Raw genomic sequence first — 25591 nt, forward strand, 5'->3', positions numbered from 1 at the left:
TCTTAGGTTGTTGAGGTGTACTGTATTGCTTTGCATTTTATAGTTTGATTATAGCCTACTGTAAGAGTTCATTGTTGCAAGAATTTTGGATCTGGGTAATTATACAGCTAGACTCCCTCGTGATGAGTGCTGAAAAGTATTGGAACACATCTTCATAGATTATTTTAGGTAGTAATTTGATAATCTGAAATAGTCAGCATATGGGCCTTACTAGACTACAGTGAATAATTTACATATAGGCATTTGGCAGACACTTTTACCCAAAGCGACTTGCATAGCATTATGTATATGCATATACATTTGAAGGGTATCAGCAATCCCTTAGGATCAAACCCACAACCTTGCGTTAACAAACTGCTCTTACCACGGAGCTACAGGAAAGCTATTTGTAATAGAATGCAACAAACTGTGTCGGCATTTATTCATTAGTTACAAAAGTTTAGAGAAAAATGTCTACACCCACTATACGTTATCTTTGACTCATATGCATTGGAACAGATTGCTGTCATGAACTTCATATAATCTCATTTATTTTTTGTGGTCTGTTGTGAAACATTTTGCAACAGCGCAGTCGCTCACTTTTGCCAGCAGAGGTCCTAGTCAAGAATCATTTACCTGCCATGCATTACCTGGCTTTCACCCAAATTACCGCTTAAGGTAGAAAGGCTTTGAGTGGCATAAGAACCAAAAAGTTAATTAGATGTTCAAGACTCCTTGAAGAACGACCACTTATAGACCATGCATAAATCACTGAACAGTTTTATTCAGCACTTGACATCATAGCCATTTCTAATTACAGTCGACCAAAGCCAAATTCCTTCACATTGAGGGGCCCAACAGATACTTGCTCCCACTGTAGATCTATAGAGAACAGACAAATATTGAGAAACTTCCAAGACCATAATAAGAATTTGCAAGTTTACGTGTTAACCCATACCTTTAACCTGATCGCTTGCACTACTGCTGCTACAGGTTGAGTCACAGCAGCCACACACTTGATCAGATTCATCTACAGACACCCACCTGCCAAACAAAGACATCCTCAATGATAAACGTCACCCTACTGAGCCAGTGCAGGCTTTTGGGGGGAAACATACCCATTAGGGGAGAAAGAGCAAGCCTTCTGCTCAGGGTTTGTTTGAGTGGCTAAAGGAACCGCCTTCAGAATGCATGTGATGTAGACCTGCAAAGACAGTTTTCAAAACCGTGCACTATAATGTGCTCATACCTAAAGCAAATACATACCAGCCCACTATTCACTTGCTGGAACCTGAAAGCCTCCAGCTGAAACTGCAGCTTATCAATTTGAGATCGAGGCAGGTAGCGAGAGCTCGAGCCTGTGAACTTGGCATCAACAAGGCACCTGGTGAAGAAAAGAGTTAAACACCATGCAATACTTCTAGAATGGGCTGAATAAAGGGCCATGTCTTACCCATTATTCTCAATGAATGAGTAACTGGGGTCAGAGTTCACATCAGGGGATGAAGTGGCTACACAACGGTCCACAAACACACGGAGGGGTACATGGTTGTACGTCTTCACAGAGGCCTCAATATTCACAATGTCACCCAGAAAGTACTGGTTTGAGGGTCTCTCAAACTGCCACTCATCTGTTTCAAGGACAAAATAGACATGGTCTTCAAAATGAAGTTGAAACTACATTAAAAGCTAAAGCTGTATAATACAAACCAGTCATAAGCGTTAGGGAGAAGACCAACCGCTCTTCAGCAACCTTTGTAGCTGCATATGGTACCCAAGTGGGCACCAGGACATTGCTGCTCACATTATGCATTCTATAGATTACAGAAAAAGCTCTTCACCACAAATAGCTAAATATTTTACTACAAACATTAGTATACAGCCATCCTGAGCTCAGAACCTCACCTTGGATAGTGACACTCAATACTGACAGTAGCAGAACTACTCCTGACAATAGGAACACCATTTGAAGCCTCTTGGGGAGTATAGACAAGGTTGAAGGCATAAACAAGCTCATCTTCAGTTACCTAAAAAAACAAGAATGTTACTCAAATTCAGAACCTAAACACTTTTGGTAAGTAGAGGATCAGTCTTCTCACAGTTAACATGCTGCCACATTCATGCAGTTCTGACTCAAAGATGAGCACTCGAGCACTATTGTCCTCCCCTATTGGTTCACAGCCTCCCAGTGCAAAACCAGAAGCCATTAGTGGTTTTCCGGTGCCAAAGAAGTCTTCCATCACTTCCACATACACTGAATTCTCACCGCACTGAGCCCCTACACTATTTGGAGAAACAGGGCGCCGCAGCTCAAAAGGAATCTCTGGCTGTGCCGGTTCTTCTGGAAGTCTTGGAAAGGTCCAAGTCAATTTTTCCATCGGACCCTGCAAAAGCTGTTTAGACTGAACACTGACAGGATCTTGACCAGTCTGCATTGAAAACTGAGAAGGAAATCTCTGTGGCACAAGCATGGGGTTGTTAGTTTGGGGAAACTTAGGCATCCTAGTTTCACTCTGCTGAGGAACTTGCATATTTGACCTAGGCCTAAATGAACGAGGCTTCTGAGTTTGGGCCGATCTTCCCCGCCATTGTGCATCAGACAAACCAACAAGAACAAGCACCAAACATAATACTACTTGCCACAACCCCATCATTGCTAAACATGAGTTTCCATGAAGCATTAGGAAACCAGAATCAAAATTTATACATTTGGATATCAGGATGGTTCCGCCACTCTAGTGATTACCGTAATGCTTCTCTAGACTTGTTAATTTACCTAACCAGTTTGCAACAGGTGGAGGTTGTTGGACATTTATTACGCAGATAATAATCAGGATGTGTGCACTTTGTCTTTAGAGCTTTACTCTTGCTTATTTTAATTAGACCTGTCAAGTTAAAGCATAACCAAATGCATGCATAGCTGCACTTGTTTTTTGTGTTTCTTGTACTTTTTATGAATTCAGACACATAGCCACGCACAGATTAATACTCTAGAAAGTATCTAAAGTAGTAAAGCTTAATAAGCAAACTTCACAGTGACTATGATCATTACAGTTCAACTATTTATTGTGAATTTATAATTTTCTCTCCCCATTCCAATTGTATTGTGATTAGACTGTGTGAACGGATCTAGAATGTGTGGTTGTATGTTAAACTTGATTCAGCATGACCTATATTATATTCTGCACAGCACATAGACAAAATGGGAAAGTTTGCATCTCTTGAGACACGTTATGAATTCTTATAACAAGTAATGTCAAACCAAGTAAAACCAATTACCTTCTAAACACTTTGAATTCACCTATTAAGCATAATCAAACAAAACAAATAGCACAAATGAACAAAATATACTGTGGTCATCGAATCATGTTTAATTTTAAAATACTCTGGAGAATCTTAGTCTTAAAATAGATGGTTCTTAAATACATTTGCAAACTAGATAACTTCTTTATGAAACACAGCGAGTAAATATTCTTATCCTTGTTTTCTTTCCAGAACAACAAAAGAGTTACAAATCTGCATTTTAACACAATGTTTGCAAGGTTGGGAAAACGGTATTGCTCAAAAAAAAATCCTCCGGATATGATAAAACATCCAAACGGGGCTTCACCATATATTCTCTCCCGACGTAAATTTAACTCTCACCAAAATTAATGCTGTTTCCTCATCTACTACGGGTTCCTGAATAAACAGACATGCCATTTAACTGTCTGTGTTACGAACTTGTGCGCGATTAAGGAAAACGAATGAATAAACAAACGGCGTAGGCAATTTCAACACCCCTCGCGTTTCTAAAAGGGGGCGGAGTTTGTAACAAACCTCGGGTTAGTGGAATAAAACATGCTCCGGACCAGGTTAGGTTCACAGAGTAGGTTACTATGGTTACTCACTCTAAGTATAAGATACCTTGATTTCTGAAACGGGCTTCACTTACCCCGTGGTCGTGGGTTTGATATGCATCGCGTTCTGAAACTGAAAACCCAGAGTATCCCGTTTTCTGGGGTTAACTTACACGGAGTTTGCACTTACCCTGCTTTCTGAAACGGGTCCCTGATGTCTTTCATCTGTTGTATGTGTGTACTTACTTTTAGCAGATCTGGAATCCACTATCTATTTTAGAACACTTTCTCATAGTCAAATGTGTGCCGGTTAAGATATCTTTTGTCATAGACTAGTTAGGTATGGTTTAATTCGCTTTGTGGGCCCATACAGTCTAATTGTATAATCTGTTTAATTAGTTTCTAATTGCTTCTAGAAAGTAGCATGAAAACTAGAAGGCCGAGTTGATTTTCCAATGTGTGTAGGGATCCACACCTGTTGTGCCTGGTATTTGCTCATAGACAACGTTTATGTAACAAGTGCCCGCAATGTAGGTTGGAGCAATGGACCAGTTTCTAGGTAAGTGGAGAACAGAATAAATACTGGCAGTAAATAAATCATATATATATATGAAAATATATTTTTTGATTGAATAGTCACATTAACAACATGAATGGGTTTGAAAATAAAACAATACAAGAAAACAAGAAAATGTATGAAGAAAAATATGAGTTATCGGTGTTGTCTTTGGTTTTCTTTTCGTATTCTCTTAAAACAGCATTTTATCGCTTTTGCTGTTTAACCTTTATCCTTGTTTAGTTATCGAGTACAGCACAACTCTGATTTGATCTTGATTTTGGACAGCTTTTAAGGTTCACTGATCTTCAATTTAGAGTTAGGGTTTTATTCAAATTAGCTTTTAGTTTTAACCTCCTATACCGTTAGACAAACCAAATAATTTCCTTAACCAGGGTACATTGTCATGTAACCACATTTAAACCCAACTAAAACATATATCAAACTGAAATGATAAAAATAAAAATCCAAAATTTACATCTGATTTACATTCAACAATATTCAGTGAACTACACTCTTGTTAGAACATTTTTTCTGAATTGTCTCACGAACACCGTCCAGAAAGTTCTTTAATAAAGTCCAGTGCGTGCGTGAAATCAGTTCAGTCCTACCAGTGCAAAGTGGAAAAGAATGTCCTCCCAACTGAAGAAGGGTTGAGGTTATAGCACGACGGAAAAAGGGTCCTCGTGACACAGCAAGTGTATTTTCCCAGGCTTAGATTTCAGCATTCAGAACTCTTTTTTTCTTTTTGGGAGGCTCGCCATCTCAATTCCATAGGAGAATTTTCCAACTCAAACAATAAACCTGACCTGTTTTACCAAAACAGTGTGATTAATATTATTTCTTTATAACTTTTTGTCTTTAAACTGAGTGTTTAAACATCCATCTAAACTTTCATGACCAACATATGTTATCTTGACATATTGAGGATGTTCAAATTACTATTCATCCATGCTAATCGCTTAACGTTTCAAAATATAATTCTAGCTTCTTAGCAACAGACAGATAATTCAGACACCCTGCAGACCCAGATTCATTTTCTGTCTTCACATGACAAGCAGATACTGTTGCATACTTCGTGTCACACTCCTCTTGTCACCCAACCAAGATTAACGCTGGTGCAGATATAATTACACACATGTAATCTCCCCAATTAAACTGTTAATAGTAGCCAATGTCGTCCTCAAAAGTATAATGTTGATGGACTGATTGTTGAATTTGTGCCCCCAGTCCCGGACTGAGCTGGTTGGAGACTGCAACTGATCTGTGGTTGAAAGGGTTCAATTGTTTTCAAATGTATAATTGTGAGATGTCATGATCACTTGTTAGGGTTTCAGATTCTAACGGTTCGATCTCTTCTCGGAGCACATTTGGATAGGAATGGCTCCACATCTAGCCTATGTTTATTGCTTCATTTCTGCATGTATGCCTGTATTTAGACATTCTTTATTCATGCGTTTTATTTATCCTCTACAAAAGCACAAATTGCATTTAAGTCACTTAGTTGGTGTCTTTGTGATCAAAATGTGTGCCATGAATGACTGTATGAATGAATATATGAATTAGGTACACCACTTGCTTTAAAAAGGCGGAGGAGATCGAAAGAAACTCTGTTTATAGAAAACCTGCTCCAGACCAGGTTAGGTTCACAGAGTAAGTTACTATGGTTACTGACTCTGAGTATAACTTACCTATCTTTTAAAAATGGGCTTTAGTTACCCCATATTCTCTGGGTTTGTCATACCTCACATTCTGAAACCGAAAACCCAAAGTTTCCCTCATTTCAGAGTTTTCCCAAAACCTCCTGAAACGGCCCCTGGTGTAACTAGAAACTCAAGAGAGGGAAAACCTCAGTGTTCTTCCCATAATTTGTCTCAATATTCATTAATGTTACATTTCTTAATCCATCTTTGTTATTCAGTTCAATTCAATTTATATAGCGCTTTTCACAACCTTCATTGTTGCTTTACTTTTTTATCATAATAAAAAAATGAATTAACATAATACTAGGGGAAACCTTAAAGAGAATAGTGTGGCATTAAGATACATGGTATTATTGAACGTTTTTCTCTGTGCAATGTACACTGATGTTAGTGGATTGTCAGAAACTTTAAATTATTCAATCGAAGTATATTTCATTTAGGTATATTATTATTTTAAATATTGTTATCAGGACTGGGAGTGTAAAATTACAATATACCAAATCAATTTGGAATAATTCCAATACGTGCAGAAATAAAAAATATTTGATAAAGTATGTTAACATGCATGTGTGTTATTAAACGCAAGTTTAAACGCAAACTAAATCAGCAGTCTCCCAGTGAGTAAGCCAGTGGGATCGGTGGCAAGGAACCAAAACTCCACTATAGATGTACACCAATGATAACTTTCTGCGCAGGGTTTAAAGGTGTAAATTAATTTCACCATGCATCTAAACTGACATTATATGACCTATTTCGTAAAGAGGATTTCATCGGATGCACACACCTGGCACGAAAGTTAACTTCCGTTCTGTGTTTGTCAATCAGTCTGGCTATGATAATAAACATATATTTTGTTCAAATTATATGAATGTAGAGTATAATTAATTGTAGCTAATGTAAGTTACTTGTTATTTATTTAGCTTGTTATCAGAAATGAACTGCATTGAGGGCCACAAAAGTGTGCATGCGTGCTTGGAAATAGTCTATACCAAAAAAAGGTTATCTGAACAAGTAATATCCCTGTGGTCCATTTTTGAGGGCTATGCCCTTAGTGATCGGAAGGTATACGCTGGATACCCACTATAAAAGATCAAGGATTTCCGTATACCCACTTAAAGATGCGCAAGGTTATTGAAGCACAGACGTTAAAACATTATTCGATGAAAACAGTTTCTTTTGTTCCTTTATTTTTTTTATTCATCTGTAGTCTTGTGTTATTTGTATTGTTAGTTTGCGCTTAATAGGTGAATTGACTTTTATAAGAATTCATAACGTGTCTCATGAGATGCAAACTTTCCCATTTTGTCTATGTGCTGTGGAGCATATAATATAGGTCATGCTGAATCAAGTTAAACATACAACCAGACAATCTAGATCCGTTCACACAGTCTAATCACAACACAATTGGGATGGGGAGGGAAAAATGATAAATTCACAATAAATAGTTTGAGCTGTAATGATTATAGTCCCTGTGAAGTTTGCTTATTAAGCTTTACTATGTTAGATACTTTATAGAGTACAAGTCTGTGCGTGGCTATGTGTCTGAATTCATAAAAAGTACAAGAAACAAAACAAAAAGTTTAGGTATGCTGTATGGTTGGTTGTGTTTCAACTTGAAAGGTCCAATTAAAATAAGCAAGAGTAAAGCTCTTAATACAAAGTACACAAATCCTGATTTCCATCTGCGTCCAACAACATCCACCTGTTGCAAGCTGGTTAGGCAAATACACAAGTCTAGATAAGCATTATGGTAATCACTAGAGGGGCGGAGCCATCCTGATTTCCAAATGTTTAAATTTTGATTCAGGGTTCCTAATGCTTCATGGAAACTCATGTTTAACAATGATGGGGTTGTGGCAACTAGGATTAGGCTTGGTGCTTGTATTTGGCTCGTCTGCTGCGCAATGGCGGGGAAGATCGGCCCAAACTCAGAAGCCTCGTTCATTTAGGCCTCGGTCACATATGCAAGTTTCTCAGCAGAGTGAAACTAGGATGCCTAAGTTTCCCCAAACTAACAACCCCATTCTTGTGCCACAGAGATTTCCTTCTCAATTTTCAATGCAGACTGGTCAAGATCCTGTCAGTGTTCAGTCTAAACAGCTTTTGCAGGGTCCGAGGGAAAAACTGACGTGGGCCTTTCCAAGATTGCCAGAAGAACCGGTACAGCCAGAGATTCCTTTTGAGCTGCGGCGCCCTGTTTCTCCCAATAGTGTAGGGGCTCAGTGCGGTGAGAATTCAGTGTATGTGGAAGTGATGGAAGACTTCTTTGGGACTGGAAAACCACTAATGGCTTCTGGTTTTGCACTGGGAGGCTGTGAACCAATAGGGGAGGACAATAGTGCTCGAGTGCTCATCTTTGAGTCAGAACTGCATGGATGTGGCAGCATGTTAACGGTGAGAAGACTGATCCTCTACTTGCCAAAAGTGTTTTGGTTCTGAATTTGGGTAACATTCTTGTTTCTTTAGGAAACCGAAGATGAGCTTGTTTATGCCTTCAACCTTGTCTATACTCCCCAAGAGGCTTCAAATGGTGTTCCTATTGTCAGGAGTAGTGGTGCTGTTGTCAGTATTGAGTGTCACTATCCAAGGTGAGGTTCTGAGCAGAAGATGGCTGTATAAGTGTGTGTGTAGAAAAAGATATTGCAGTTTGTGGTGACCAACTTTTTCTACAATCTACAGAATGCATAATGTGAGCAGTAATGTCCTGGTGCCCACTTGGGTACCATTTGCAGCTACAAAGGTCGCTGAAGAGCGGTTGGTCTTCTCCCTCACGCTTGTGACTGGTTTGTATTATACAGCTTTAGCTTTTAATGTAGTTTCAACTTCATTTTGTGGACCTTGTCTAATTTGTCTTTGAAACAGATGATTGGCAGTTTGAGAGACCCTCAAACCAGTACTTTCTGGGTGACATTGTGAATATTGAGGCCTCTGTGAAGACGTACAACCATGTACCACTCCGTGTTTTTGTGGACAGTTGCATAGCCACTGCATCCCCTGAAGTGAACTCCGACCCCAGATACTCATTCATTGAGAATAATGGGTAAGACATGTCCCTTTACCCAGCCTATGCTAGAAGTATTGCAGGATATTTAACTTGTATATTCACCAGGTGCCTGGTTGATGCCAAGTTCACAGGCTCAAGCTCTCGCTACCTGCCTCGATCTCAAATTGATAAGCTGCAGTTTCAGCTGGAGGCTTTCAGGTTCCAGCAAGTGGACAGTGGGCTGGTATGTATTTGCCTTAGTTATGAGTACATTATAGTGCACGGTTTTGAACCTTGTTGTCTTTGCAGGTCTACATCACATGTATTTTGAAGGCGGTTCCTGCAGCCACTCCTGCAAATCTGGAGCATAAGGCTTGCTCTTTCTCCCCTAATGGGTATGTTGCCCCAAATATCCTTCACTGGGTCAGTAGGGTGACGTTTATCATTGAGGCTGTGTCTTTGTTTGGCAGGTGGGTGTCTGTAGATGAATCAGATCAGGTGTGTGGCTGCTGTGACTCAACGTGTAGCAGCAGTAGTGCAAGTGATCAGGTTCTTGGAGGTATGGGAACCGCTATTCACTACAAATGATTCTGATTATGGTCTAGCAAGTTTCTAAATGCTATTTTCTCCATAGATCTACGGTGGGAGCAAGTATCTGTTGGGCCCCTCTATGTTAAGGAATTTGGCTTCGGTCGACTGTAATTTGAAATGGCTATGATGTCAAGTGCTGAATAAAACTGTTCTTAAGTGATTTATACATGGTCTATAAGTGGTCTTCCTTCAAAAAGTCTTGCACATCTCAGTTACAAGTTTGTGTGACATCAGAACCAAAAAGTCAAACCAGATGGCTCTAATAAAAAATTGAAACGAAAAGTTAAGCCTGTTCTCGGTTTTACTTTAAAATAATGAAGTACTTTTTTATTGTTTTCAGTGGGTATAAATGGGTAATAAAATTACCATCAATTTCTCAAATTTAATAAAATAAAACACATTGAAAAATGTATTGCACTCATTTTCCTGAAAAAAGTGTTTCATTTTTACGAATGAAGAGTCCAGAGGGCTAAGAGATAAACAATAACTTTTTAATGAGGTTGTGGTGTTATGCAAACTATGGCATCCAAATTGTACTTTTCATGAGCCAAGATGAGAAAAGCAGAGGATGAAGCTCATAAAAAAGGTATGTTCTGCTTCCCATTGTCTAATGCACAAACTTAAAAATAAATGATGTCCATCATAAGTTAAACTCTTTAATATATACATTTTCATTTTTGTGAGTTTTATTTTCCCTGGTCAAATTGCGGTGCTATGACCGTTTTTACACTAGTTGGCCCATATTCATGGTCTTGCCTTGGGCACCACAACCCCACGAGCCGGCCCTGGATATAGGAACGTAGTGGCAGTCCGTGGGTAAGGCATTTCAAAAGTAATGATATAACATTAATCTTTTAGTTTTTGCTGTAACACAGAAATATAACGCAATTCTAATAAAATGTGTGTTACAACGCCAGTGGTCCGCCGACTCATTGCTATCTGGGCTGATGTTAGTGGATTGTCAGAAACTTAAAATTGTTCAATCGAAGTATATTTCATTTAGGCATATAATTATTTTAAATATTGTTGTCAGGACTGGGAGTCTAAAATTACAATATACCAAATCAATTTGCAATAATTCCAAAACGTGCAGAAATAAAAAATATTTGATAATATATGTTAACGTGCAGTGTGTTGTTAAACGCAAGTTTAAACGCAAACTAATTCAGCAGTCTCCCAGTCAGTAAGCCAGTGGGATGTACACCAATGATAACTTTCTGCGCAGGGTTTAAAGGTGTAAATTAATTTCACCATGCATCTAAACTGACATTATATGACCTTTTTGCTATTTTTTTATTTTGTAAAGAGCATTTCATCAGATGCACACACCTGGCCCGAAAGTTAACTTCTGTTCTGTGTTTGTCAATCAGTCTGGCTATGATAATAAACATATATTTTTTTCAAATTATATGAATGTAGAGTATAATTAATTGTAGCTAATGTAAGTTACTTGTTATTTATTTAGCTTGTTATCAGAAATGAACTGCAGTGAGGGCCACAAAAGTGTGCATGCGTGCTTGGAAATAGTCTATACCAAAAAAAGTTATCTGAACAAGTAATATCCCTGAAAATGATAAATTCACAATAAATTGTTTGAGCTGTAATGATTATAGTCCCTGTGAAGTTTGCTTATTAAGCTTTACTATGTTAGATACTTTATAGAGTACAAGTCTGTGCGTGGCTATGTGTCTGAATTCATAAAAAGTACAAGAAACAAAAATACAAGTGCAGGTATGCTGTATGGTTGGTTGTGTTTGAACTTGAAAGGTCCTATTAAAATAAGCAAGAGGATAGCTCTTAATACAAAGTACACAAATCCTGATTTCCATCTGCGTCCAACAACATCCACCTGTTGCAAGCTGGTTAGGCAAATACACGAGTCTAGATAAGCATTATGGTAATCACTAGAGGGGCGGAGCCATCCTGATTTCCAAATGTATAAATTTAGATTCAGGGTTCCTATTGCTTCATGGAAACTCATGTTTAGCAATGATGGGGTTGTGGCAAGTAGGATTAGGCTTGATGCTTGTGCTTGTAATTGGGTTGTCTGCTGCACAATGGCGGGGAAGATCAGCCCAAACTCAGAAGCCTCGTTCATTTAGGCCTCGGTCACATATGCAAGTTCCTCAGAAGAGTGAAACTAGTATGCCTAAGTTTCCCCAAACTAACAACCCCATGCTTGTGCCACAGAGATTTCCTTCTCAGTTTTCACTGCAGACTGGTCAAGATCCTGTCGGTGTTCAGTCTAAACAGCTTTTGCAGGGTCCGATGGAAAAACTGACGTGGGCCTTTCCAAGATTGCCAGAAGAACCGGTACAGCCAGAGATTCCTTTTGAGCTGCGGCGCCCTGTTTCTCCCAATAGTGTAGGGGCTCAGTGCGGTGAGAATTCAGTGTATGTGGAAGTGATGGAAGACTTCTTTGGGACTGGAAAACCACTAATGGCTTCTGGTTTTGCACTGGGAGGCTGTGAACCAATAGGGGAGGACAATAGTGCTCGAGTGCTCATCTTTGAGTCAGAACTGCATGGATGTGGCAGCATGTTAACGGTGAGAAGACTGATCCTCTACTTGCCAAAAGTGTTTTGGTTCTGAATTTGGGTAACATTCTTGTTTCTTTAGGAAACCGAAGATGAGCTTGTTTATGCCTTCAACCTTGTCTATACTCCCCAAGAGGCTTCAAATGGTGTTCCTATTGTCAGGAGTAGTGGTGCTGTTGTCAGTATTGAGTGTCACTATCCAAGGTGAGGTTCTGAGCAGAAGATGGCTGTATAAGTGTGTGTGTAGAAAAAGATATTGCAGTTTGTGGTGACCAACTTTTTCTACAATCTACAGAATGCATAATGTGAGCAGTAATGTCCTGGTGCCCACTTGGGTACCATTTGCAGCTACAAAGGTCGCTGAAGAGCGGTTGGTCTTCTCCCTCACGCTTGTGACTGGTTTGTATTATACAGCTTTAGCTTTTAATGTAGTTTCAACTTCATTTTGTGGACCTTGTCTAATTTGTCTTTGAAACAGATGATTGGCAGTTTGAGAGACCCTCAAACCAGTACTTTCTGGGTGACATTGTGAATATTGAGGCCTCTGTGAAGACGTACAACCATGTACCACTCCGTGTTTTTGTGGACAGTTGCATAGCCACTGCATCCCCTGAAGTGAACTCCGACCCCAGATACTCATTCATTGAGAATAATGGGTAAGACATGTCCCTTTACCCAGCCTATGCTAGAAGTATTGCAGGATATTTAACTTGTATATTCACCAGGTGCCTGGTTGATGCCAAGTTCACAGGCTCAAGCTCTCGCTACCTGCCTCGATCTCAAATTGATAAGCTGCAGTTTCAGCTGGAGGCTTTCAGGTTCCAGCAAGTGGACAGTGGGCTGGTATGTATTTGCCTTAGTTATGAGTACATTATAGTGCACGGTTTTGAACCTTGTTGTCTTTGCAGGTCTACATCACATGTATTTTGAAGGCGGTTCCTGCAGCCACTCCTGCAAATCTGGAGCATAAGGCTTGCTCTTTCTCCCCTAATGGGTATGTTGCCCCAAATATCCTTCACTGGGTCAGTAGGGTGACGTTTATCATTGAGGCTGTGTCTTTGTTTGGCAGGTGGGTGTCTGTAGATGAATCAGATCAGGTGTGTGGCTGCTGTGACTCAACGTGTAGCAGCAGTAGTGCAAGTGATCAGGTTCTTGGAGGTATGGGAACCGCTATTCACTACAAATGATTCTGATTATGGTCTAGCAAGTTTCTAAATGCTATTTTCTCCATAGATCTACGGTGGGAGCAAGTATCTGTTGGGCCCCTCAATGTTAAGGAATTTGGCTTCGGTCGACTGTAATTTGAAATGGCTATGATGTCACGTGCTGAATAAAACTGTTCTTAAGTGATTTATACATGGTCTATAAGTGGTCTTCCCTCAAAGTCTTGCACATCTCAGTTACAAGTTTGAGTGGCATCAGAACCAAAAAGTCAAATCCTTTCTACCTTAAGAGGTATTTGGATGAGTAAGTGTTACAGGACTATATTGACGTTTGCTAGCTAATGCATGGCGGTTACAAAAAAGCTGGAAGTTCCCCATTTTCAAGTTTTCAATTGTCCCTTTAAGATTTTTTTTCTTTAAACTGGTCATCAGCCTGTCAGTTTTTTTCCTGTAGCTCAGTGGTAAGAGCATGGCACTAGCAATGCCAAGGTTGTGGGTTCAATCCCAGGGCATTGCACATACTTGGACTAAAATATGATAAAGCAAGTTGTTTAGGATAAAAGTGTCTGCCAAATGCGTAATTGTAGAGGATTTCAGTGGCGACCTGTGAAGCTCTGGTAAACTCCATGCCCAAGAGGGTTAAGGCAGTGCTGCAAAATGATGGTGGCCACAAAATATTTACACTTCGGGTCTAATTAAGACATGTGTACTCACTTTTGTTGCCAGCGGTTTAGACACGAATGGCTGTTTTATTTACTGTTATACAAGCTGTATATTCACTACTTTACATTGTTGCAAAGTGTCATTTTTATCAGTGTTGTCACATAAGATACAGTAAAATATGTACAAAAATGTCACCATTGTACTCACATCTGTGAGATACTGTAAAAGCCAGTCTCCCTGCCATTCGAGTAAATTAAGGCCAGTAAACTGAATGAAATACCAAATAAGTGTAAAGTGTTATCACTATCCATTCCTTTGTTAGATATCTTAACTATAAATCACAAAGTTAAAAAATAATTTCTGTGTTTATCAAATTGTAATGTTTGATGGTAATCAAAATGCAAAACTTGGTTCTTTGACCAAACATTTCTAAAAGTTGACAAAAAATACAAAGTTGAGGAAAAATCTTTGAGATTGAAATCAAATCATATCTGAACAACTATAGGGAATTAACAAACTTCTATAAATAAACTAAATTAGGTTATGGTGTTATGCAAACTATGGTATCCAAATGGTACTTTTCATGAGCTAAAATGAGAAAAGCAGAGGATGAAGCTCAAAATAAAGTTGTTCTTCTTCACATTGTCTAATGCACAAACTTTTTAAAAATAAATGATGTCCATCATAAGTTAAACTCTTTAATATATACATTTTCCCTGGTCAAATTTTGGTGCTATGACAGTTTTTACACTAGTTGGCCCATATTCATGGTCTTTCCTTGGGCACCACAACCCCACGAGCCGGCCCTGGATATAGGATCGCAGTGGCAGTCCGTGGGTAATGCATTACAAAAGTAATGATATAACAGTAATCTTTTAGTTTTTGTTGTAACGCAGAAATATAACGCATTTCTAATAAAATGTGTGTACACATTTCTAAGTAATGCGCGTTGCAACGTATTCCCCCCCTGAAATATGTTTTTATCATAAACCAGCACATTCCAGTCCCATAAAAAAACTAATCTGTGATTAAAATACTACGATTGTAATACTATTTCCTGTATCTTGAAATCCTATTGTTGAAATGAGTTAAATGGATTCTACAAAAGATTAAAAACAAAACAAAAGTAGAGGTTCTGTTTTACCCGGTCATTTGGCTGAAGGTTGCATATTAGTGAGCTCTACCACTATCATAATTAACCAGATGGCCGTGTGTCTACTTTTGCGAGTCTTACGAGTCTGACAGCGATTGTTAGTTAAAATTTTCCATGAGCCTTCTCTGTGCCTCTTATATTTAAGACGGAGATGTAAGATGGAATAAAAGAGTAAACGTGATTACTGGTGATCTTGAAGTTTGTTTTCTGATAATACAAGTGATGCACGATGGGATATTATGGGTTTAGTGTGCGTTAAGGGCACTGCACTTTGGCACTTTTAAGACATCTGACACTCTTACTTCCAATTATGTGCTCATGGCCACTTCATAGGACTGATATTGAAGGTTACAACTGATGGACATGTCACGCCCCCATGATTCTTTGTGCGGTGACAGCACCCCAAGGGATGTTCAGATGTTAGGTGCCCTGGTACACTAACCCTTTGAAGCTCTCACTCCTGAAGGCAAAATCTTTGAAGGGCAGTGATGTAGCAAGTATACTCTGATCCCCCAGCCTACTCACCCATCCCAGATCGACAACCCATGCACACAACCAGACTCACGAATGCAAAGACTATGGCTCCATGCAAACAAGGGCATGCTGAAAGATTTATAGCAAGATTTCAATAACCAATGATAGCTTGGGGGACTTGCTGGTTTTGTTAGTCACGGTCTAGCTCACACCATTCAGCTACTTATTTTCAGTAGGGTAACTGACAATTATGATCTACTTTGACAAAGACGCTGATCCTCTTCATTAAGATCTAGATTTGAGAATAAATATTTTAATGGACAAGTTAAAAACTGTAAATAAAGGCAACAGATTTTTGTACCCGCCGTGCATTATCTAGCAAACATCAGTAAAATCCTGTAACAAGTACTCATCCAAATTACCGCTTCAGGTAGAAAGGCATCAGAACCAAAAAGGTCGAAATTGTAAATGAAGATGTGCACGACGATCACTTAACAGTTTTATTCAGCACTTGACATCATAGCCATTTCAAATTACAGTCGACCGAAGCCAAAGTCCTTCACGTTGAGTGGCCCAACAGATGCTTGCTCCCACCGTAGCTCTATGAAGAACAGACAAGTATTGAGAAACTTCCAAGACCATAGTCATAATCATTGGTAGTTAGCCCAAGTGTTAACCCATACCTTTAAGAACCGGATCGCTTGCACTACTGCTGCTACAGGTGGAGTCACAGCAGCCACAGACCTGATCCGATTCATCTACAGACACCCACCTGCCAAACAAAGACACATCCTCAACTACTGACCCAGTGAAGGATATTTGGGGGAAACATACCCATTGGGGGAGAACCAGGCCCGTCGCGACCAGGCAAGCAAACCAAGCAATTGCTTGGGGCCCCGAGCTGGCCGGGGGCCCCGAGCTGGCCTGGGGCCCAAAGACAACTACTGGTTAAGAATAAAATGCAACGACAAACTGAGCGCCCCTTTGACAGTCAATGCAGTAAAGTGCAATGACCCTTTTATTGGGATCCCGCTCAAGGGGCCCCTTTCGTGCTCTCTGCTGCCGGCAAAAACAAAACCTCCGTCGGCAGTCATGAAGCAGAATTATGCTTCAGGATCCCAAAAAAGAAAGAAGAGAAAGGAAGAGGAGAATAAGAATAAACAAGATAGTGGTAAGTGATAAATTACACTGGATAAAATAGCTCTTCTTGTCTTGGTGTCATTTTGCAGCAGGTAGGCTTGCAAAAATATGTTAGCTAACGTTACCTGTAACCTGCCTGACGGCAAATGCTGCTTGTAACGAACAGTTAGTGCAACTTCGGACGGAATATGGTTACATACTACTGTAATATGTTTTTTAACGGGATAAGGAAGATGCAGATCTGTTCCAGAATCACTGTTTATCGTATTTAATGACATGACATTGCTATAGCTTTGTAATAGGTTTTGATGAAAGTGGCATAACGTTAGCATGCTATACTAACTATTCCACCGTGATGATCTATTTACCAAATGGGGGGGTTAGGAAAAGCACACAATAAATTCCGTGCATCAAACATTAGCTTGGGATGTTTTTAAGCATTAGTAACCCTTAACAAAGTGTTAGGAATATCTGGTCGTCTATCTATGTAATGTTTATAGATATTTTAAAATGGTTTCTTAAAGGTTTACAAAAAATGTTTAATCATTACCCGATACCTAATATATTATATGATAGATATAATGTGTGTTACAATAAACTGTTAATTTACAGCACTACTAATAATTAGTAAACATATAATTATAATTTCATTGTTTGTTAACAGATCAATCATGTCAGCAAGCTGCTACAAAGTCCAAATGTTTCCATGGAAACACTTAGATCAGAAACAGAAGGAGTAAAAGACTACCTTGAAGACTTCAGGGAAAATGGGATTGCTTCCTGTCAAACTGATGCAAAAGACATTGCAGAAAATCTGGATATGGAAATGACCCTTCCTGAGAAAAGGCAGCGTAAAAAGAAAAGACAGTCTCTATATGAAGGTACAGAGGACACTCAGTCTACTCCAGACGAGACTTTCAGAAGAGACTTCTTTCTGCCCATGGTTGACACAGCCCTCAGAAGCCTAAGTGACAGGTTTTCAAGATTGAAGGGTGTTTATGACCTTTATGACTTTCTGTTCTCAAAGGACAACATGATGCAGACAATAAAGAATGGAAAGCTTCATGAACGATGCAAAAAATTGGAACAAACCCTCCATGACATTGATGCTGATGACTTGGCACTTGAGATCAATTCATCTCTCTACACTTTTCCAGACCATGTAGCCACTTCCCCATTTGACATGCTTAATTACATATACAGTGAGAAGCTACTGGATTTGTACAGTAATTTAAGCATTGCTTTGCGTCTACTCCTGACTCTCCCTGTGTCAGTGGCCTCTGGTGAGAGGAGCTTTTCAGCTATGAAGCTGATAAAAAATTACATGAGGTCCACCATGGGCCAAGAAAGGCTCACAGGACTGGCACTTACGTCAATTGAGCGCGATGTTCGCCAGTCTTTGGACATGGAGGACATTGTCATTGCCTTTGCAGAAAACAAGGCTCGCAAACAGCAGTTTTAGATAATTTGCACGTTTGTGAGAACTGAAAAATGTTAGTGTGTGTGTGTTTTTAAGTATGTTGGATTTAGTTATTGTGCACTTTTGTAATGTATATTTGATTTTATGGTACAGTGGTGTTTTTTGCAAATGGTCAATTGTTGAAAATGTTAAAATGTTATGCACATTATATGCAACAGCAGTATTTGCACTGTAATTTTATTTTATTTATGCACAGTATATGCAACATGAGTATTTGAACTTTAAACATGTTTTATTTATGCACTGTTTATGCAACAGCAGTTTATGCACTGTAAACCTTTTTTATTTATATAAAGTGTGGTTGAACTTAAACTTTATGGCTATGCTGTGGTTCCTGTAGGCTTTGCGTGTGTGCGGGGGGTTGGGGGGGCCTCCATGTCCATTTTGCTTGGGGCCCCCAAATTCCTTCAAACGGCCCTGGGGAGAACGAGCAAGCCTTCTGCTCAGGATTTGTTGGAGTGGCTACAGGAACCGCCTTCAGACTGCATGTGATGTAGACCTGCAAAGACAACAGGGTTCAAAACAGTGCACTATAATTTGCTCATAAGTAAGGCAAATACATACCAGCCCAGGGACCGCGGAACGCATCTGAACAAGGCGGGGCCATAATTTCAAGTCACGCAGAGGGGGTGGGAGCGCATATGCATTGAAACAGACAATATTACTGATGTATTGAATAACGTTGTGGAGCAATTTATTTTATTCCGACACCACACAGACACATCTACAGTACACATATGATGAACACGCGCACATGCTTCCTCAGATTAACCCCTCTGATTTCTGACATTCACACACAACAGGTCAAACCTATATACACATAAACGCACTTTAGAACTTTAGCAAACAACAAAGTACATCCAGTCCAGTCCAAAACCACAACTCATCTTTCTGCCTTAAATAAGTCAACATCATAGTAATTATCATCACAAGTCAACAATCAGATTGTTGTGCAGAGCCGCACGCTCGCGCACACACAAACACCTAACAACAAAACATGTGCAGCTGCGCAGTTAAATGAAAAGTAATCAACACAACAGTCCTACGCCTACTGCAGCCATGCCACAGAAAATGACATGTAGGTAATTTGAAAAAACTGACTTAGTGGTCCTTGAACTTCCCGAAGACCAGTCTGCGTCGCTCATTTTGCTGGATGAATTCCTTTGCAACAGCAGTCATGTCCACTTGTGCCAGAACATCCCGGTGTATGTGGCTGCACATCAAGTCATTAAGACGCCTCTGTGTCATAGTTGAACGCAGGTATGTTTTGATACGGCGAAGTGTTGAGAAAGATCTTTCAGCTGAGGCTGTAGTAACTGGGATCGTGAAAAATTGTTTTAACAGTTTGTGCACTTCCGATTGCAGTTCTTTGGCCACAGGGATAGCATTCATTACTTCACTTATAAGCCTAACTAATGTTTTTTCAGACTTGGTTTGAATCCCTGATGTCTTTATGGTGTCTGGCAACATGCTCAACTGTGCACCCAGACTGTCGAAGTCAAAATCATCTGCGTATAAGGAAGTTACAGAGGACGGGAGCGTCACCTGTTTGCCAGAGGCCGCTGCGACAAGCAGCTTTTCCATGTCGATCACAACCCCGAAAGTCACTCTGATCAAAACGACGACTCAGTTCATTATTCAGCAAGTCCAACACCTCAAAGTATTGTTTTCTGTAAAACTCTGATGGGCTCTCAAATGCGTGCTCGGTATCCCCGCCCCCAAGCCGTTTAGGGAGCCTGCGTTGCCTGGGCAACTGTGGGCATTCTGTCAAATCTTTGGAGGCTTCAATCACTGACTTGAAGAAGCTGTCAAATGCTTCGTCTGACCTTTGTCGCTGAATAAAAGCTTGCGTTACAGCGACTGCACTCTGTCCATCTTGTAGCATTGGGTCAGTGGCTTGTAATGTCTTGGACAGCTGTTCGGTTGGATAGAAAACCAGATAAGCAAGGCGCAGACCAAAATAGGTGCTGAAATTTTCAAGCATGGCCAAAATACCTCCAGCTTTCCGAGCGCATTCATTGTGGGATTCTTCTGAAAACTCTTCCATCGCAGTGGCGAGCACAGAGTAGTTGTCAATAACTGACTTTAAAGCGCCAGTTCTCACTGTCCATCGTGTTGGACAAAGGGTTCGCAGGTTTTGTGTGTCGGGTTTCATTTCGTTTTTTAGTGACTGAAATGCATGGTTTCGTTTTGGAGATTGCTTAATCACGTGTGTCACATCATGCACAATATCCAATGCATCTCGAATCACTTTGCATTTTTTCCCAGCGTCTTGGAGGTATAAGTTTAGGCAGTGTGCCAAACAATGCACAAATATAGCAGCAGGATTGTGCACTTTAAAGCTCGCAGCGACTCCCTTTAAGTGACCTGACATGTTGGCAGCGCCGTCGTAAGCCTGCCCTCTGCACAACTCAGGCAATATATTGCACCGTCTCAAAATGTCATTTAGCACAGTGAAAATTGTGTGTGCATCTGTTTTCGGTAAATCAAAAAGACCCAAAAAATCTTCGCGCACTGTGTATGTGTCATCCACCCAGTGAAGTACAGTCACAAGCTGTTCTTTGTTAGCAATGTCTCTGGTTTCATCCACGAGTATCGCATAGTATCCATCCCGAATAGGTGACAAAACATTTCGTAAAACATCAAGTGAAGTCAGGTGGATCATCTCATTAACAATGTCATGACACATGTAATTCTTCTCCTTGAGCCACCGTTTGATATCGGGACAATCCTCAGATCTCAGCTGCATCAGCTTGTACAGGTTACTGCCCTGTGGGTTGTTACCGTCTATGGCTAAACCTTGGCCGGCCAAAAAACTCAGAGAAGTTAGTTGTTTTATTAGCATCTGTTGATCCTCTGGTTCACTTGAAGCTGGGTATCCAGCTGTGTGGCCACGCTGGGCTGCTGTGACAAAAACACCTGAAATTGAGCCACACACTCTCTGTGATGTTTGCTTCTGGTATGCTCCTTAAATGTTGGTATAGCATTTTTCCAGTTTTGAAAACCGTGAATGGTGAAAGCAGGCTCCTTGTTTTTGTTAATCCCCAGGCCTTTGCTTGTACAGCAGCGACACTGCGTGCAGTAAAGTTTCCCGCTCGTTTCTTGCTCGTTGTGAAGCCCCAGTCCCCTGTACCTTTTTGGTCTTCATCAGCACAGCAGGGTCGTGAGGTTGATTGCGTTTTGTGAGATCCCCGCAGCACTCACTTGTACAGGGGCTCTCGTTAGGTTGGCTTGAAGCCGGAGGCGAGCCGCTAGCCAGGTCTTGGCAGGTCGTCGGAGTCCGTGGTGGAGATGGACGCTCCGGGTCGGTTGATGAGGCCACTGTGGAAGCTGGAGTAGTTTGCTCATTTTTTTTTGCCTGTTTATTAGTAAAAAAATCGGATATTGCCTTCTGTCTCTTCATTATCGCAGTCTGGTAATGCCGCCAGCGGTTTAACAGGTGCACTCCCGCCGCGACGCTCACACATGACAGACCTAGTAACTACGTCGACGTAACGTCGTAGTTTATAAACAATAATGCACGCTAATTTCAAATTAAAATGCAGCAGTCAGTGTGAGTTTTTTTATCGGCAGGAGTTGGTGAGAGTGAGTGAAGTGTGGTATTGTTTGGCTCGAAAAAACAGATACAATTTAGGCTTAATTTTCATATCAGATAGTTTGTCAGAGTACAAAAGTTGCCCGGGCTGCGGCCCCGCCGCCCCCCCCGGTTCCGCGGTCTATGTACCAGCCCACTGTCCACTTGCTGGAACCTGAAAGCCTCCAGCCGAAACTCAAGCTTATCAATTTGAGTTCTAGGCAGGTAGTGAGAGCTCGAGCCGGTGAACTTGGCATCAACCAGGCACCTGGTTAAGAAAAGAGTTAAACACCATGCAATACTTGGATAGGCAGGTCTTACCCATTACTCTCAATGAATGAGTATCTGGGGTCAGCGTTCACATCAGGAGACGCAGGGGCTATGCAACTGTCCACAAACACACGGAGGGGTACATGGTTGTACGTCTTCGAAGAGGCCTCAATATGCACAATGTCACCCAGAAAGTACAGGTTTGAGGGTCTCTCAAACTGCCGCTCATCTGTTTCAAAGACAAAATAGACAAGGTTTACAAAATGAAGTTGAAACATTAAAAGCTAAAGCTGTAAAATACAAACCAGTCATAAGCTTGAGGGAGAAGACCAACCGCTCTTCAGCGACCTTCGTATCTGCATATGGTACCCAAGTGGGCACCAGGACATTGCTGCTCACATTATGCATTCTGTAGATTATAGAAGTTGGTCACCACAAAATCTTTTACTACACACATGAGTATACAGCTATCTTGAGCTCAAAACCTCACCTTGGATAGTGGCACTCAATACGAACAACAGCAGAACTGCTCCTGACAATAGGAACACCATTTGAAGCCTCTTGGGGAGTATAGACCAGGTTGAAGGCATAAACAAGCTCATCTTCGGTCACCTGAAGAAACAAGAATGTTACTCAAATTCAGAACCAAAACACTTTTGGTAAGTAGAGGATCAGTCTTCTCACAGTTAACATGCTGCCACATCCATGCAGTTCTGACTCAAAGATGAGCACTATTGTCCTCCCCTATTGGTTCACAGCCTCCCAGTGCAAAACCAGAAGCCATTAGTGGTGTTCCAGTCCCAAAGAAGTCTTCCATCACTTCCACATACACTGAATTCTCACCCCACTGAACCCCTACACTATTGGGAGAAACAGGGCGCCGTAGCTCAAAATAAATCTCTGGCTGTACTGGTTCTTCTGGCAGTCTTGGAAAGGTCCACGTCAGTTTTTCCATCGGACCCTGCAAAAGCTGTTTAGACTGAACACCGACAGGATCTTGACCGGGCCTTCCACCAACCAAACCTGGAGTCAGCATTGAAAACTGAGAAGGAAATCTCTGTGGCACAAGCATGGGGTTGTTGGTAGTTTCACTTTGCTGAGGAACTTGCATTTGTGACCGAGGCCATTGTGCATCAGACAAGCCAAATACAAGCACCATGCCAACTCCAACTTGCCACAACCCCATCATTGTTAACCAAAAGATTCCATGAAGCATTAGGATTCCTGAATCAAAATTTGTACATTTGGAAATCAGGATGGCTCCGCCCCTCTAGTAATTAGCGCAATGCTTCTATAGACTTGTCCATTTGCCTAACCAGTTTGCAACAGGTGGATGTTGTTGGACATTTATTACGCAGATGGAAATAAGGATTTGGGTACTTTGTATTAAGAGCTATACTCTTGCTTATTTTAATTAGACCTTTCAAGTTAAAATACAACCAACCATAAAGCATACCTGCACTTGTTTTTGTGTTTCTTGTACTTTTTATGAATTCAGACACATAGCTACGCAGCACACACAGACTTGTACTGACATAAAAAAGCTTAATAAACAAACTTCACAGGGACAATGATCAGAACAGTTCAAACAATTTATTGTGAGTTCATCATTTTCCCTCACCATTCCAATTGTATTAGACTGTGTGAACGAATCTAGAATGTGTGGTTTTATGTTAAACTTGATTCAGCATGACCTATATAATATGCTGGACAGCACAGAGACAAAATGGGACAGTTTGCATCTCATGAGACACGTTATGAATGAACAAGTATGAACAAGTAAAGTCAATTCACCTATTAAGCTCAAACAAAACACATAACACAAGAATACAGATGAATATAAAAAATAAAGAAACAAAATAATCTGCGGTCATTGTTTTTTTTTAAATCAGTGCTTCAGTGTTTCTGACGACGTTGTTACTTATCCTTGCACTTTTTTAAGTGGATATATGGAAATCCTTGATCTGTTCTAGTGGGTAAACGGCGTGTACCAGCATATCACTAAGGGCATAGCCCTCAAAAATGGAACACAGGGATATTACTTGTTCAGATTATGTTTTTTTTTGGTTTAGACTTTTTCAAAGCAGCAACATAAACAAACTTAACTTCTGCAAAGAATAGAGTCACAGCAGTTCATTTCTGATAACTGGGAAAGTGATTTAATGCCGATATGAGAAGGTAATACAATGCGCCACACGTTTGCTGAACGCAGGGTTCTTGATCGGAGTAGGAGGGTGTGAAAGTATGCCGGTGCAGATCCCGTGATAGTCCTGTAGGCAAGCATCAGTGACTTGAATCTGATATGGGCTTCAACCAGTAGCCAGTGGAGAGAGATGAAAAGGGGTGCCACATGAGACCTTTTGGACTGTTGGAAGACAAGGCGTGGATCGGTTGTCTTTGCAATGTTATTGACACGTTTATTGACATACATCAATAAAACTATTATACATCAATAATCCTCTTTCTTTAAGTTGTTATGAAATAGGTCACCCCACAATGAAAATTATGTCATCATTCACTCAACCTAAAGTGCGTTTAAACCTGTTTGACTTTATTCTACAGAAGACAAAATAATATGTTGAAGAACGTAGCCATTTTATTTGAAATATCATTATTGATGTCTTAAAATTAAAGAAATTTAAACCACCATAAATTTTTGAACGACACATTTTTTCATTTTTAATATAGTGTGATTTGTTCACAAATTCACTGTACTCTATAAGAGCTAATACAAGCCTAATATCATTACTAAAATATCTTCCTTTTATAAAAAACCTGATTGTGTAATATGCTGAATTAGATTTACTGTATGTGTTTACATAAGGTTTAATGAAGTAATAAGTTTAAATAATTATTAAATATTCATGATGGTAAGGAAGTTGAAATGTTATGTTTTGCATTAATTAATACGTTAGTAAATTAGTATGAGGTTATAAATGTTTGGGATGGGTGCATCTGATTGGTCGTGTGTGTGTGTTTGTGTGCGTTTCCTCATTGCTGGGGAGTTCTCGCGAGACGCTTCATTCGCAGTAAAAAACCTAAATGAGAGGCATCGCGACTGTTGATTAACAAACGTGCTCCCTCACAGGTATATGAAACGTACATTTGCACACATGTGAATATAAGTGTTTCTAAATGTATTTTTGTTAGCTATTGTGTGCTGTTATTGCGTGAAGTGTGATAAGGGCCGAGTACAATGTAAAGTTGTAGAGTTCTCGGCTGGGGAGCACGCGGTTCGCGCGCAAATCGTTCATATGTGTCTGTAGGGCGATTAAATAAGTGCGAATAGCGCGAATGAGGCCGAGTTGAAAAATCTGTAAGTACACGCTCTAGTAGTGACGTGATTAGACGACTTAGCGAGCGGAGGCAGAAATACAAAATGGAGGACAAGGTCATAATTGGAGAAGGGTCTGGCTGCAGACTATGGAGGGATTTTTCAGTCACAATATAAACTAAAAGTCTAAAACTGAAAGTTTTAAACCAAAA

General features: G+C 40.2%; 4 protein-coding genes across 8 annotated transcripts in view; 2 read left to right on the forward strand and 2 right to left on the reverse strand.

Moving 5' to 3' along the window:
- Positions 1-394: 394 nt before the first annotated feature.
- On the reverse strand, positions 395-2710 carry LOC306891663 (zona pellucida sperm-binding protein 3-like). 4 transcript variants are annotated; one of them, XM_079452114.1, is made up of 9 exons: positions 2566-2644; positions 2079-2523; positions 1885-2006; positions 1690-1793; positions 1433-1610; positions 1246-1363; positions 1098-1183; positions 938-1023; positions 502-861 (listed from the first exon to the last, which is right to left on the reverse strand). In XM_079452114.1, the coding sequence occupies exons 1-9, from the start codon at positions 2631-2633 to the stop codon at positions 794-796; spliced, it is 1275 nt and encodes a 424-aa protein (XP_079308240.1). In that variant the 5' UTR covers positions 2634-2644; the 3' UTR covers positions 502-793. The 4 variants fall into 4 exon arrangements, with proteins under 4 accessions (XP_079308239.1, XP_079308240.1, XP_079308238.1 ...); XM_079452113.1 differs by having other exon boundaries at positions 395-861; positions 2079-2710; XM_079452112.1 differs by having other exon boundaries at positions 516-861; positions 1690-1814; positions 2079-2705.
- Positions 2711-7763: 5053 nt separating this feature from the next.
- On the forward strand, positions 7764-10079 carry LOC306891880 (zona pellucida sperm-binding protein 3-like). Of its 2 annotated transcripts, none has more exons than XM_079452497.1 (8): positions 7764-8471; positions 8544-8665; positions 8757-8860; positions 8940-9117; positions 9187-9304; positions 9370-9455; positions 9531-9619; positions 9695-10079. In XM_079452497.1, the coding sequence occupies exons 1-8, from the start codon at positions 7893-7895 to the stop codon at positions 9760-9762; spliced, it is 1344 nt and encodes a 447-aa protein (XP_079308623.1). In that variant the 5' UTR covers positions 7764-7892; the 3' UTR covers positions 9763-10079. The 2 variants fall into 2 exon arrangements, 1 of the variants encoding a protein (XP_079308623.1); XR_013786420.1 differs by having other exon boundaries at positions 7851-8471; positions 9206-9304; positions 9695-9929.
- Positions 10080-11571: 1492 nt separating this feature from the next.
- Positions 11572-14295, forward strand: LOC306891824 (zona pellucida sperm-binding protein 3-like). The gene is made up of 8 exons (XM_079452389.1): positions 11572-12198; positions 12271-12392; positions 12484-12587; positions 12667-12844; positions 12914-13031; positions 13097-13182; positions 13258-13346; positions 13422-14295. Exons 1-8 carry the CDS (start codon positions 11641-11643, stop codon positions 13487-13489), a joined length of 1323 nt encoding a protein of 440 aa, XP_079308515.1. The 5' UTR covers positions 11572-11640; the 3' UTR covers positions 13490-14295.
- A 1832-nt stretch (positions 14296-16127) lies between these two features.
- The window catches only part of LOC306891842 (zona pellucida sperm-binding protein 3-like), a 90228-nt gene continuing 80764 nt past the window's right edge, over positions 16128-25591 (reverse strand). The window contains exons 5-8 of the mRNA XM_079452411.1: positions 21986-22103; positions 18678-18760; positions 16325-16413; positions 16128-16242 (exon numbers count right to left, since the gene is read on the reverse strand). Of these exons, the coding sequence (XP_079308537.1) occupies positions 16175-16242; positions 16325-16413; positions 18678-18760; positions 21986-22103 (358 nt within the window). The 3' untranslated portion in view covers positions 16128-16174. The remainder of the gene's footprint in view (positions 16243-16324; positions 16414-18677; positions 18761-21985; positions 22104-25591) is intronic.

The sequence above is a fragment of the Barbatula barbatula genome (genome assembly GCF_947034865.1).
Source record: "Barbatula barbatula genome assembly, chromosome: 1".
Classification (NCBI taxonomy): domain Eukaryota; kingdom Metazoa; phylum Chordata; class Actinopteri; order Cypriniformes; family Nemacheilidae; genus Barbatula; species Barbatula barbatula.

Coding starts and splice junctions, on each gene's coding strand:
- LOC306891663 (XM_079452112.1), bottom strand. CDS start 2,660: ATGCTTCATGGAAACTCATGTTTAGCAATGATGGGGTTGTGGCAAGTA. Junction 2,007..2,078: donor AATGTGGCAGCATGTTAACT/GTGAGAAGACTG, acceptor TTGTTTTTTTAG/GTAACTGAAGATGAGCTTGT. Junction 1,611..1,689: donor CTCCCTAACGCTTATGACTG/GTTTGTATTATA, acceptor TCCTTGAAACAG/ATGAGTGGCAGTTTGAGAGA.
- LOC306891880 (XM_079452497.1), top strand. CDS start 7,893: ATGCTTCATGGAAACTCATGTTTAACAATGATGGGGTTGTGGCAACTA. Junction 8,666..8,756: donor ATTGAGTGTCACTATCCAAG/GTGAGGTTCTGA, acceptor TACAATCTACAG/AATGCATAATGTGAGCAGTA. Junction 9,456..9,530: donor TGCTCTTTCTCCCCTAATGG/GTATGTTGCCCC, acceptor TTTGTTTGGCAG/GTGGGTGTCTGTAGATGAAT.
- LOC306891824 (XM_079452389.1), top strand. CDS start 11,641: ATGATGGGGTTGTGGCAAGTAGGATTAGGCTTGATGCTTGTGCTTGTA. Junction 12,199..12,270: donor GATGTGGCAGCATGTTAACG/GTGAGAAGACTG, acceptor TTGTTTCTTTAG/GAAACCGAAGATGAGCTTGT. Junction 13,183..13,257: donor TGCTCTTTCTCCCCTAATGG/GTATGTTGCCCC, acceptor TTTGTTTGGCAG/GTGGGTGTCTGTAGATGAAT.